The 13,077-nt window shown below is 43.5% G+C and overlaps 1 protein-coding gene across 2 annotated transcripts in view; it reads left to right on the forward strand.

Moving 5' to 3' along the window:
* macrod2 (mono-ADP ribosylhydrolase 2) overlaps positions 1–13,077 on the forward strand; it is an 839,875-nt gene that overhangs the window by 14,183 nt on the left and 812,615 nt on the right. For both annotated transcript variants that reach the window (XM_084075313.1, XM_084075314.1), the window contains exon 3: positions 6,375–6,494. In XM_084075313.1, the coding sequence (XP_083931439.1) occupies positions 6,375–6,494 (120 nt within the window). The remainder of the gene's footprint in view (positions 1–6,374; positions 6,495–13,077) is intronic.

The raw sequence follows: 13,077 nt of genomic DNA on the forward strand, positions 1-13,077 counted from the left end.
CAGTTGCCCATGTATGTCTTAACTAGTAAAACCCTATATACTTTGGTGCCCGCCCGGGCTGTATAATAGTTCCGCTCGTAGTCTTTTCCCCCTCTACGCCAAATGTCTTTGCAGATTTTTTTTTTTTGTTGCAGATCAACAAGATTACAACGCGTTGCAATGCAGCACGTACGCGGTTATGACTGAGCTTGTAGATGGGTAAATGCTAAACGGTGCATTTTTATATAGCGCTTTTAGCCAAAGCGCTTTACATATATAGCGATTACATTCATCCATTCATACACCGATGGCGGAGGAAACCATGCAAGGTTATTTATGCCGAATGTTTTGAATAGGGCTTAAGTAGTTAAGCCCCATGCCTCTAGGAAGTTTACTCAGAATTGTATGCAACATACAATTCAAATCCCATCGCGGTTTTGGCTGCCCGACAATATTTAGTTTCACCCTTGTCATGGCTGGAGAGCTTGGAGCTCACGTCCCTCATCTGCACAGAAAGGTCGCCGTTCTCGTCCATGAAGCTCACGTCCCTCATCTGCACAGAAAGGTCGCCGTTCTCGTCCATGAGGCTCACGTCCCTCATCTGCACAGAAAGGTCGCCGTTCTCGTCCATGAAGCTCACGTCCCTCATCTGCACAGAAAGGTCGCCGTTCTCGCCCATGAAGCTCACGTCCCTCATCTGCACAGAAAGGTCGCCGTTCTCGTCCATGAGCTGGACGATCTTACGTTCCATGGCAGAGGTGTTGGCCTTCAGCTCAGCTCGATGCCCCTGCAACTCATCAATCCTAGACACTTGCTCCCTGGCCGCACTCTCCTGTTCCCAAAGCTCCTGTTTGAGCTTCTCCGGCTGATGCTGCAGCCGCTTTATGTCATGCTCTTTTCCATCAAGCGTCCTGGTGTTGCCGACTTGAGGCTTCTCATCCTCAGCCTCCTGAGATTCCATCTCTTCGTAATTCGCTGTCAGATGGCGTGTCTTTAAGAGAGCCATAGTTACTCCCGCCGTTTACCCGCGCTTGAATGAATTTCTTCACTTTGACATTTTTCAGAGCACTGGGCGTCAACACCCGTTGAGGGCCATCGCTGCCAGTCCAAATAGCCGCGTGAGGAAGTGATGAAGTATAAACTTTATAAAGCATAAACCTCAATAACTTCAATTTTGGTTGTTGTCGTTCGTGTAGAACTAACTGTGGTGTGTGTTTGTCTCAACGTCAAGCAGCAGGATGCAGCATGACAAATGGGCGGCTCGTTCCAAAAGTTACTGTATTGTTTACGCGCACCTACCGCGTCTTGTGTTAAAAGCCGGTATGGTGGAAGCAATCAGGGTTTTCCCTGTGACGTCTCTGTGTAGCTAGGCCAATCAGATGCGTGGGTTAGGTGGGCTTGGCTCAGGATTCCCTTATTTGGGCTATGATGATGCGGACATTAAACTTTTTGTCAGGACGTGCGTGTTTTGATTTGTTTAATGTTTCGTTACCGTTAAATGGTATTTTTTTGATTCCCCGTAATTTCTTTCTTTGAATCATGGAGTTAATTGAATATAGATGGAATATAGGTTATTTGACACACTGGCACTAGGCTTGAGTATTCATATAGGAGCTGCTGCTGTTGGTCCCATGTGAGGCATAGCCACGTTAGTTTTTAAACTTTCGTGGGTTTGTTTTTTTCTTGTATTGTTTTGGTAGTGTTGGGGTGAACGCGGTAGAAGCAATTGTCTCGGGGGCACGGTACGTGGCTGACAACGGGATTATCAACTGGTTGCGTTGTCCCCAGCGTATATTTGGTGCATAAATACCCCCGCAACTAACCCCATGAAGAGATAGGGGTAAGTTAGATAAGATTGACTTCTTAGGCAGTTAGGGGACGCTCCTGAGTACTCAACCAAAGTGTATATCAGTGTGTTTAGCTTATGTCCATTGTATTCAAGTGATTTTGATAATTCAAATTGAAGATTTTTTCGTGGCTCCATCTGAGAAATTGTTAGATGGATGCACAAAGGAGCAGCTTTATGAAATTGCAGAACACTATAAAATAGACATTGGGGATAAGAGACTTAAACCGGAGACTTTAAAAGCAATATTGATAGTTAACCTAAAGGATTTGGATGTTTTACCGGGTGGTGAAACGGGGGAGGGAGGCGGCGCTGCGGTGCCGTTGCCGATCCAAGGTATACAAACACGGCTTTCTTTTGAGCAGCAGAAGGAATTGATGTTAATAATACAGTTGGAGATGGATAGAACCAAGCAACAGACTGAATTGGAAAAGTTAAGGCAGACAACAGAGCAGGCAAAACTTAGTTTACAGAGGGAGAAGTTGGAACTGGTAAGGGAAGGTAAGATGGACCAGAAGCTGTTGGTAGGGGAGGTAGGTTTATCGTCTGGACCGCGCCCTTTTGATTTAGTTAGCAGTTTGCGGTTAATGCCAAAATTCAATGAGAAAGACCCAGAAACGTTCTTTTCTTTGTTTGAGAGACTGGCATGCTACAATGTAATGCTACAATGTGTTCTGACTGGGAGCGCGCAGGAGGCGTACTCAGCCTTGTCGGTAACCGACAGTGTAAGTTATGCCACGGAAAAAGTTGCTGTTCTGTAAGTATACGAGATGGTGCCGGAGGGTTACCAGTCAGCGATTTTAGGAATGGCAGAAAGGAAGATGGACAGTCATACAGTATTTAGAGTTTTCACGGGAAGTAGTGATCAACTTTAACCGTTGGCGTATGGCTGCAGGTGGGAACACTTGTGAAGGCTTGTGTGATTTGATGCTGTTGGAGCAGTTAAAAAATGCCATTCCAGCTCAGATAGCAACGTATATTACCAAACAGCAGGTTAAAACCGTGGCAGAAGCAGCCGCTTTGTCAGACCAGTACGTTTCGACGCACCGAGACTGGGTACCACGGGGCGCCCAAATTACGCACGAGGAGAGCGCCGCATCCAGCCATGGTGACGACGGTCGCAGCGCACCTTTCAATAGGAATTTTAAACTGGAGGGTGGGAAAAGTTGGGCTGCCCGTGACGGTGACAAAACGTGTCACTACTGTGGCAAGAAAGGTCACATTAAAGCAGACTGTTATTCACTGAAACGGAGGGGAAAAATGGAGGTAAAGTCGGCAGCGGCTGTTGTGCCGGTGTCAGCTGTGTCGAGGTCGGTAAGTTCTCTACATGGGAGCGAGAGTAGTCTCGGCGATGTAGACGAGGCGTATCGACCATTCGTGGAGAGGGGGTTTATCTCTCTTGTGGGGTCCAGTGAAAAAATACCTGTGACAATTCTGCGGGACACGGCTGCGCTGGGCACATACGTGCTTGACTCTGTCCTGCCATTCTCTGCTACTGAGGGTGACATGTTGAGCCGTGGTATGGGCATGTCCATAATCCCTTCTCCTATACACAAACTCAATCTCGAGTGTGGTCTGGTTCAGGGCGAGGTGGAAGTGGCGTTGCGCGCACGGCGTTACCGATGGCTGGGGTCGATGTTCTCCTGGGTAACATGCATGCTGGGGGGCGCGTGTGGGCAAATGTGTCGCCACCACCACTTTTGAATCCGGTGGATTCTCCTAAGCCTACTAAAGAAGTCATTGCAAATGCTAAAGTGAAAATTAAGCGTTCATTTGGTCGGCGGGGCTGAACGTCGGCAGTTCAGACCGTGTGAGCAGGTGCTGGCTCTTTTGCCTTTCCAAACGAAACTTACAGGTCCATATACTGTTGTCAAGCGTCTGTCAGAGGTCAGCTACCTCATTGCAACTCCTAATCTTCGGAAAGCTACTCAATGGCGTCACGAAAACCTGTTACGACCTAGCAATGGTCGTGAGTCAGTCACCTTAAGTCCTTCTTCTCCTGCCCAAGGTTCGGTGTCTAGAGTTGACTAGGGCATTGTTTTGTAACCCAGTGTACAAGTCTCTTTGTCTAATACTTGGTGTCTTCTGTTTTTTTTAGTGCCTGGTGTTGTGATCCCTGGTCTGTCCTGCTCCTTGACGGCCTCATTGCTATAGCTGAAACACCGGATCCAGCCGTTGAGGGGGAGGAGAGTCCAGGGGGTTACAGGGCCAGGGCTATTATGGGTGTTATGGCACACTATTGTCAGACACATAATTGAAAAGTGTTTTAAGCTAAAATGTTGTAAAACCATGGTTAACGTTGTGTGATGTAAAATGCACATAGTTGGTTATGTTGTATTTTGGATTATTGGGTTTAATAATTGTTAATGTTGTAAAACCATGGTAAAAGTTAACGTTTACTGTTAAGTTTGGGAGCCGTGGATCCTATTGGGACCACGACTTTAAGGGGGGAGGTGTGTGATGCCCCACTCCCTTATATGGAGTGTTATGGGAGTGTCTGCTCTGCTCACGCTGTTCCTTTTAGGTGAACAGGGTGGGGCAGTCTACCAATCTGCTCATTGGAGAGCACCTGGGCCCAGTGCCTCCAGGAGTCTATAAAATCCCAGCCCCCATGATCAGTGTATGATGAGATCCAGAGGAGAGAGGAGGACTGCCGTCCTTTTCAGATCTACCCTGCTCCTACCATGCTTCTGTTTTGTTCTATTTGATTATTCTTTCCATCCACACACGCTGCACTACACCATGTTCCACTCATCCACTTCTTAACACCACTGATTTACTGACTCCACACCTCATTGGATCCTTACTGTTATCATGTTGCTTTACTTTCAGTTATCTCTTAGTTGCCTGTTATGAGTTTATTAGTTAATAAATACACTTTGTTACACTTTTCGTTTGGTCTCCCTCCGCCAATTATTTGTCGTGGCAAGAGCCAGCCATGACACCCTGAATCTTTAAAAAGATCTCTGATAAAGACCCCGGTGTCTTATTACAATGGCATGTACTAGAAATAGATTTTTTTTGTTTGCATCATAGAATCAGAATCATCGTTATTGTTACATCACAGGTTTACAGGTGCAAAACAGTGGGTGAAATTTGTCTTTGTGCAAATTATGTTACGACCCCTTGTCCAGGGTAGGGCAGGTGAGGTGACATAATAATGGAGGACAAAGTCGCTTTAAAAAATGAATTGATTTTATTTTCCTTTTTATGTGCAGAGATTTCAAGCTCTTCTCTTTTTTTCATGAGTGCTAAAAACTTCAGGGTGTCTGTTTACATTTGCAAAATGTCTACCTGATAAAGAAAATTACCCCCTAATCTAAACCTAACCAAAGAAAAATATACAATTACTAAACTTACTTCCCTAACTAAAGAATAAACAGAAACAAACAAGGAAGTGGTTAAACCACAAGGTATTTACATATTTACACGTGGCATATCCATCTGAACATTATGCACAGACATGAGGTATTAGTACATAGGGTGCATGAGCGTAGCAGCTGGTATATGATAATAATGTTCATAACATAGACATTAAGGTGCAAGAACAGTATCAGTACGTTGTGCACATTTAAATTCCACCTTAAGATTAACACACTGATTAACACACCTCTATCCATACCTCGGATCCGATCATTGCACGCGTACACACACACACACACACACACACACACACACACACACACACACACACACACACACACACACACACACACACACACACACACACACACACACACACACACACACACACACCTTGTTTACACTGGACAGTAATGTGATGTGTCCCATTATGCAGTAAGCGAATGTTTATTCAAGGCATCGTCTTAGCCCATTGAGACCGCGAACGCATCTGTGTCATTTTCAGATCGCTTTGGCTATTCAAAAAATAGCAGACAAGCTCATAGCCGCGCTATGAGCTTGTAGATCTACTATTTTTGTTTTATTTAGATTTTTTTTTTGCAAATCTTTGAAGATATATATTTCAAAGCAAACATTTGTAACTCAAATCTTTGCTTCTGGGGGATTCTACAAATGTCTTCTAAAATCAAACAGTTTTTTGAAAAAAACGTATGTTGCTATATCAGTGGTGCTCAAACTCAAAAAAGGTCAAGGACCTCCAAAATGATATGTATTTGGCTGCGGACCCCCATCTGAAAACAATTTGTTCCAGGGACCCCCCCTCCAGAAGCAAAGATTTGAGTTAAAAATGTTCGCTTGAACAAATATATATATTGAAAGATTTGCAACATTTTTCACGATTTTTCAAAAAAATAGCAGATATACAAGCTCATAGCGCGGCACTTGGTGCCGCGCTATGAGCTTGTAGATCTGCTATTTTTGAATAGCCCAAAGAAATCTAAAAAAATCACACACAGATGCTTTCCCGGTCTTAATGGGTTAAACTTGGAAAGACTGGGAAAGCATTTGTCTCTGTGTGGTTCGTGGGCTTCATAATCCACGTCTCATTGTAAACCATTCCTTTGTGAATCAGACCTATTGCAATTCCCCAGAGGATTAAAATGTTTGTGTTTGTGTGTATTTCTAGTGAATGACAAGGAGGAAGGAGGAAAGGAGATCACAGGAGGCGGCGCCAGAGTGAGTGACAAGGTATCTCTCTACAAAGGAGACATCACGGTGCTGGAGGTGGATGCCATCGTCAACGCAGGTAAGGACCTGAACTCTTTACTGTTGTTTCACTGTTTGCCCGCTTGCAAACACCTGAGCACTTAAGTTGTGTTTGACTGCCCTCTAGTGTTCCAATCCAGGAACTGCTGGTTCATGGGATGTTGCTCACACACACACACACACACACACACACACACACACACACACACACACACACACACACACACACACACACACACACACACACACACACACACACACACACACACACACACACACACACATACACACACACACACACACACACACACGCGCGCACGATGCGATGAGTAGTATGAACTGGAATGGACTCTTATATGGAGATTTGACCGCATTGGTCATTTTCAACACCACTGTACCACTATGCCCATCATGTTTTTTAAACTTACTTTTTGCTGACGGTGCCTTTCCTGAAATTTCACTGAAAACAACTTCCCCTTTCCACCGGGCGTGCTCAGCAGTGACAGAATAGTGAATGGTCATATTGGAAATAATCACAGGAGACGTCCTGTTGTAGTGGATGCTGGAGAACTGCTTGTTTTGAGCCATTATGCTATTACATTTTCTGCTTGGTTGTTCACACAACCTCCTTGCAACGCAAAAGGTACTCGGAGTGATTTGTTGCTATTGATGACAAAGCAACAGTGCAAAATGTTGCTTTGACCAGAGAGAGGGAGAAAGGAAGTCTATTAATTAGATTTGCTTTGGCATTCAATTTAAATTGCAGCGATGCTGGACAGATAAACGTCAGTGCTGTTGTAAAATCCACATAAATGTCTCCGCCAGGCCGAAAGGCATGGCCGAGGAAGAAATGGCACCCTTTTAACATTGGCCTGTTATAGCGCCACCAGGAGGCCACAATAACCTACCTGACCTGGCGGAGACCTGTGCTCCGAGGAGCACTTTTTCTAGTTTCACACTCTTTCTATATTGTGTTACATGAACTAACCATAGACTGTAAAAAAAAGAATGGACGAAGCTACGCCATTGGTTTCCACAGACCGTAAATGAAGCCGATTGTTCAGGAATTTCAAATCCGCCATCTTTCAATATTGCGTCATATCCTGCAGAATGCAACCAGACCATTATTGGTTGGGTAGCTTGTCAATCAAGAACGGGGGCGGGGAATGAATGCTATTGTTTGTGTAGTCAATCAAATCATCCCGCCCCCCCCTACTTTGTCGTCAATTTTCAAATAAATGGGACCATAATTTACCAAAACGCATATCATGATGATTGAAAGGAGACTTTAAACTAGCGACTGGAAGCATATAGTATTTATGACAATGTGTATTAAGGTAAGAAAATCTAGTGTAAAGTTCATCAAAAACCTATCCGCTTGTATTGAGATAAATTCTTTCTGACACCAGCAGAGGTAAAACAGCGAAACTACAGGCCTTTCATTTGAACTGTCACTTGAACTCTCTTCCTTTATTCGATTCAATTTCAAAGCATGAAGCTGGGCCCTTGGAACTAACACTATCAGTGTGCTTGCGGGCTCTGCTTGCAGCAGGCTGTAGTGATGCGTCTAGTGCAGCATTCTAGAGCAGTGGTTCTCAAACTTTTTCATGTCAAGGACCCCCAAATTGACACTTATTAGCCCGCGGACCCCCATTTCAAAAGATATGCCAGGGACCCCCCATAAGAGACGATTTTTACGGCTCTAGCAGTGATTCTCAACCATTTTAATTTCAAGGACGCCCAGTTTGACATGCATTTAGGCTACTGACCCCCATTTAATGGCATTTATATCACTTGGACCGCAATTCATAATGTAAAATCTATGTCAATTTAACTCTGAGAGAGTACAAATGGAACCAAATGGACCCTAACGGGTCCATTTGGTTCCGTTTGTACTCTCTCAGAGTTACAGACCCATAAGGGTCCATTTGGTGCCTAATCTATCATTTAGCTGGGGACCCCCTGGAACTCCCTCAAGGACCCCTGGGGGTCCCCGGACCCCACTTTGAGAACCAATGTTCTAGAGAGACGTTGCATGTAGGGATGCATCATGTGACCTCCTCCCGCCTTTAGTCCCTGCCGCTGACCAACCCAGTCAGGGTTAAAGGTCAGTACATAGCCTCTCCTTCACCAAGACTCCTATTGTGCCTCCATGTGGCAGCTTACGGTAAACTGGCATCTTGTGAGGCCACAGGCTAAACCAGTAGGGGATCTCTGAGCAGCAGTGAGGCCCTAGAGGTGAGGGGCCCCGCATCTATGTGGACACAACCTGTGGATCTGCTATTTTCAAACATTTTAGTACTTTTACTTTTTAAGTACATTTTGATACCAATACTTTTGTACTTTTACTCAAGTGCATTTTGAATTCCGGACATTTGCTTGTAACAGAGATACTTTTACTTAAGTAAAACATTTGAGTACTTTTTCCACCACTGCATGTGTGTGTGCCATGTGGGGGGGGGGGGGTGTATAGTCTTTCGCAATATAAATGTTGATATAATCAATAGTGCATACTGTGATTTGGAAATATTACGCAGTTACATGCCACTGTATTCGTTTTTTTTTATTTTCTACAAGCTATTTTCGCTGTGCAATACCGTCTTACTACAAAGTACAAATCATGGATTCTCATGAGATGAAGGGAAAGAAAATATATACGTATATTTATTCTCATGGTTTTAATCTTTGTGATGAAGGCCTTGCTCCTCTGGTGATCTGGTTTCATTTGGAGCCTTTAAGCAGTTTCACTAATTAAATGAGTACTGTAAAATGAGCCTGAGATGAGAACATGAAAATCCTTCGGTCTCAGAAAGGCACCGTTTAGATTTTGAATGTTTCATGCTGCCTGGAGTGGGCTGTGAGAGTGTGTGTTGTTGTGACTGAGAGCCATAAAGGTTGTAGAGCCAGTGATTTAATTAACTGTGAGGGCGAGGAACAACCTGGAACCCTTGTTCTTAATGAATGGTAATGAGGATTGGATATTACTTTTTTTTTTGGACTAATTAAAGGCCTGTAAGAGCACAGACAGACAGTCCTTCAGACTGTCATGTGAGTCCTGATTGAGTTGTATGTCCTGGCCAGAGGCCAGTCTGTTCTCTGAACTGTTTTGACTGGAGGGGTTGACGTGATTGCTGCCTGACGCCCGTTTGATTTCCAGAGTGTCTCCTTCTATTGAAAGAGATGGCATGGTTATGTTCTACACCAGTGGTTCTCAAACTTTTTCATGTCAAGGACCCCCAAAGTGACACTTATTAGCCCGCGGACCCCCATTTGAAAAGATATGCCAGTGACCCCCATAAGAAAATATTTTTACGGCTCTAGCAGTGATTCTCAACCATTTTAATTTCAAGGCCCCCCTGTTTGACACGCATTAGGGCTACAGACCCCCATTTAATGGCATTTATTTGCCTGGGACCCCAATTTATATTGTAAAATCAATGTTAAATTTAACTCTGAGAGTGTACAAATGGAACCAAATGGACCCGTTAGGGTCCATTTGGTTCCATTTGTACGCTCTCAGAGTTACAGACCCATAAGGGTCCATTTGGTTCCTACCCATCATTTAGCTGGGGACCCCCTGGAACCCCCTCAAGTACCCCTGGGGGTCCCCGGACCCCACTTTGAGAACCATGGGTCTACAGCAGCGATTCTCAAACCTTTTCTTTTATTTGAAGGACCCCCAGTTTGATATGCATTACGCTAAGGACCCCCCTTTGATGACGATGTTTATCTCTGGGACCCCCAATCTTGACTGTAAAAACCTCTGGTTCCATTTGTATTCTAAAATCAACACCAAGTCCATTTGGTTCCATTTGTACACTCTCTCTTTTTTTTTTTATCCCATCATTTTGTAACCCATTTGTCACCCAGTGCCAATTGCCTAAGCTTGTAATCCTGGGCACTACTCTCTCTCTCTGCCAGCCTGGGGAGAGCCCTGAACTGAGCTCATGCCTCCTTCAATGCATGAAGAGCTAGCAAGCCGCTTCTTATCACCTGACAGTTTCCCCGTTAGGACGTAGCGCCTGGAAGGAACGCGTTATTCCAACCAGTTCCTTTCCCCTCCATCAGGCGGCCCGGCTGGCCAGGCGGAGCCAGTATAGAGACCAGGATTAGAGCATGTTTTTTGTGAGGGTATTAACTACCCTAGGAGACACGGGGAGAACATGCAAACTCCACACAGAAAGGCCCTTTCGCCAACCCCACCTAGGGTATGTATGGGTACTGATGACGTGGAGGAGAGGTCACGCCCACAGCGTCCCCGGCGGGAATTGAACCCAGGACCTTCTAGATGGTAGGCGACAGTGCTACCGACTGCGCTAATTTACCTGGGGACCGCCTGGAACCCTCTCAAGGACCCTTGGGGGTCCCCGATGCCACGTTGAGAACCGGTGATCTGCAGCATATCTATGTAATATACATTGTGTACTTTATTCATACTCGCTATAAAAATAAAAAGACCTACTATTTAGTACTGTCATTTCAACCACAGTACAGGCACTCAGTCAGTAATTCTTTTTTTATCTCCACATGACAGTGACCTTTTTAAGGGAACAGAATGTACTGTATTGCAAATGTCAATTCAATTAACATGAACAAATAATGACTTTTAGCTTTTAGATTTTTAGATTCTCGGGTAACTCAATCTGTGGCCTGTCTTTACTTACCGTATTGCAGTTTGACAATGATCTGTTCCTTTGGAATTCACTGTGCAGAGCATAAAATGGGTTTCTTTAATCTTTAGCCACATAAAATACCCTCTAAAAATATTATGCTTTGAGAATATCAATCCTTTAAATAACTTTTTAGTGAGTGGTGGCACTACTGCTCAATAAATCGTGCACGTCTGAACCAGAAAGGCAGGAAGAAGATAGGATAACTTTTGAAAGTATGTCAGACTTCTCCCACTCTTCATCTGTCTGTTCTTTTATTTCAGTTCCACTCCCATATTATCAAGCTGTGTCTCTTTTTAGGCCTGGTGCGTGTTTGAAGTAGAATTTGAATCGGATATTCTGCTAGTCTTCTCTTTCATTCTTTGGGCCATGCAGAGAGACATGCAGTGATGGCCAGTAAGCCTGCACCAGTGTTGATTTTGACAGCAAACTTTTTATTTAGTTTTAGTCATAGTCTTGTTTTGTTTTTTGTCTAGTTTTAGTCGACTAAATATCATAAGATTATAGTCGACTAAATCTACAGTTGATTTAGTCGACTAAAGCGTATTTTGGCGGTGCCTTGATGGTGTCGTAATGGATGATTTTACACTTGGCTGCATGCTGAAAATAGCCGATCTACAAGCTCACAACGCGTCGCGCTGCGACGCGTTGTGAGCTTGTAGATCTGCTATTTTCAGCATGCACACGCTAGCGCAACCAGACTTGTGTTTTAGTTCTACTGGATCTCTTCTCCACTAGTCTCTCTCTAACATTTTAGTCTATTTTTTATTTCTTGACGAAATTGTCAATATATTTAGTCATAGCTGTAGTCATCATAGCTTAGTTTTTATTTAGTTTTCGTCAGTGAAAAAGGTAGTCGACGAACATTTTTCGTCATAGTTTTAGTCGACCAAATCAACACTGGCCTGCACAAAATAAGAGGCTGAAATATAATGGAGGTTGGGTATTGGCATTGGTGTAAAAAAGTACTCAAATGTTTTACTCAAGTAAAAGTATCAATACTGCAATGTAGAAATACTCTGTTGCAAGTACTGTAAAAGTCCATAATTCCAAATTTACTTGATTAAATGTACAAAAGTATTAGTATCAAAATATACTTAAAGTACCAAAAGTAGAAAGTGCTCATTATGCAGTGTGTCCCATTTCACAACGTTTTAAAATGTATACAAATCTTTTGAAAATAGCAGATCTACAAGCTCACAATGCGTCGCATTGTGAGCTTGTAGATCTGCTATTTTCAAATGGCCGAAATGTACAGTATATAGTGCTGAAGTGGTTACTGTACCGTATGTTTTGTAATAATAATCAAAATCTACAAAGTAACTAGTTTTCAAATAATTGCAGTGGAGTAAAAGGACAATATTTGCCTCTGAGATTGGAATTGGAAATACTCAAGTAAAGTACAAACACCTCAAAATTGTACTCAAGTACAGCTTAAGTAAATGTAGTTACTACTCTCCACCACTGGGCGTTGGTGTGTACATTGTGAGTGAACTGCTTAAAGAAGTACATAATCTATTATTGTTTTCCTATTCTCACTTCTGGTACCAGCATTAGCGTTGCATTAGTTGACATTTTGCAAATTGGTGGAACTTCTCCTTGACCTTCCATGCACTTAGTAGCTGTATGCAAAGTATGCAGAACGCATTTGTCCGGATAATTGTGTGGCAGACAGTGTCTGATTAAATTCAGACAGCCTATCTTCGGTTATTTAACAGTATCACCAAAAAGGAACAAAACAAACAAAACAAAAGCTCCCCCAGTTGAAACAATGGCATTAAAACAAAATGACTGGAGCAAAACCGCCATCAGATTGGATAAAAAATTGGATGAAAATCCAGCGCGGAAAAATAAATAAATAAACCCTGATTTATAAAAGCCGATATACATTTAGCCAGCGGAGGGCTCGGCGTGATCCTGTGTTTTATGGCGGCTGCCTGTAGCTTTTTAGAT

Source organism: Gymnoscopelus microlampas, assembly GCF_963454915.1.
Source record: "Gymnoscopelus microlampas genome assembly, chromosome: 13".
NCBI lineage: Eukaryota > Metazoa > Chordata > Actinopteri > Myctophiformes > Myctophidae > Gymnoscopelus > Gymnoscopelus microlampas.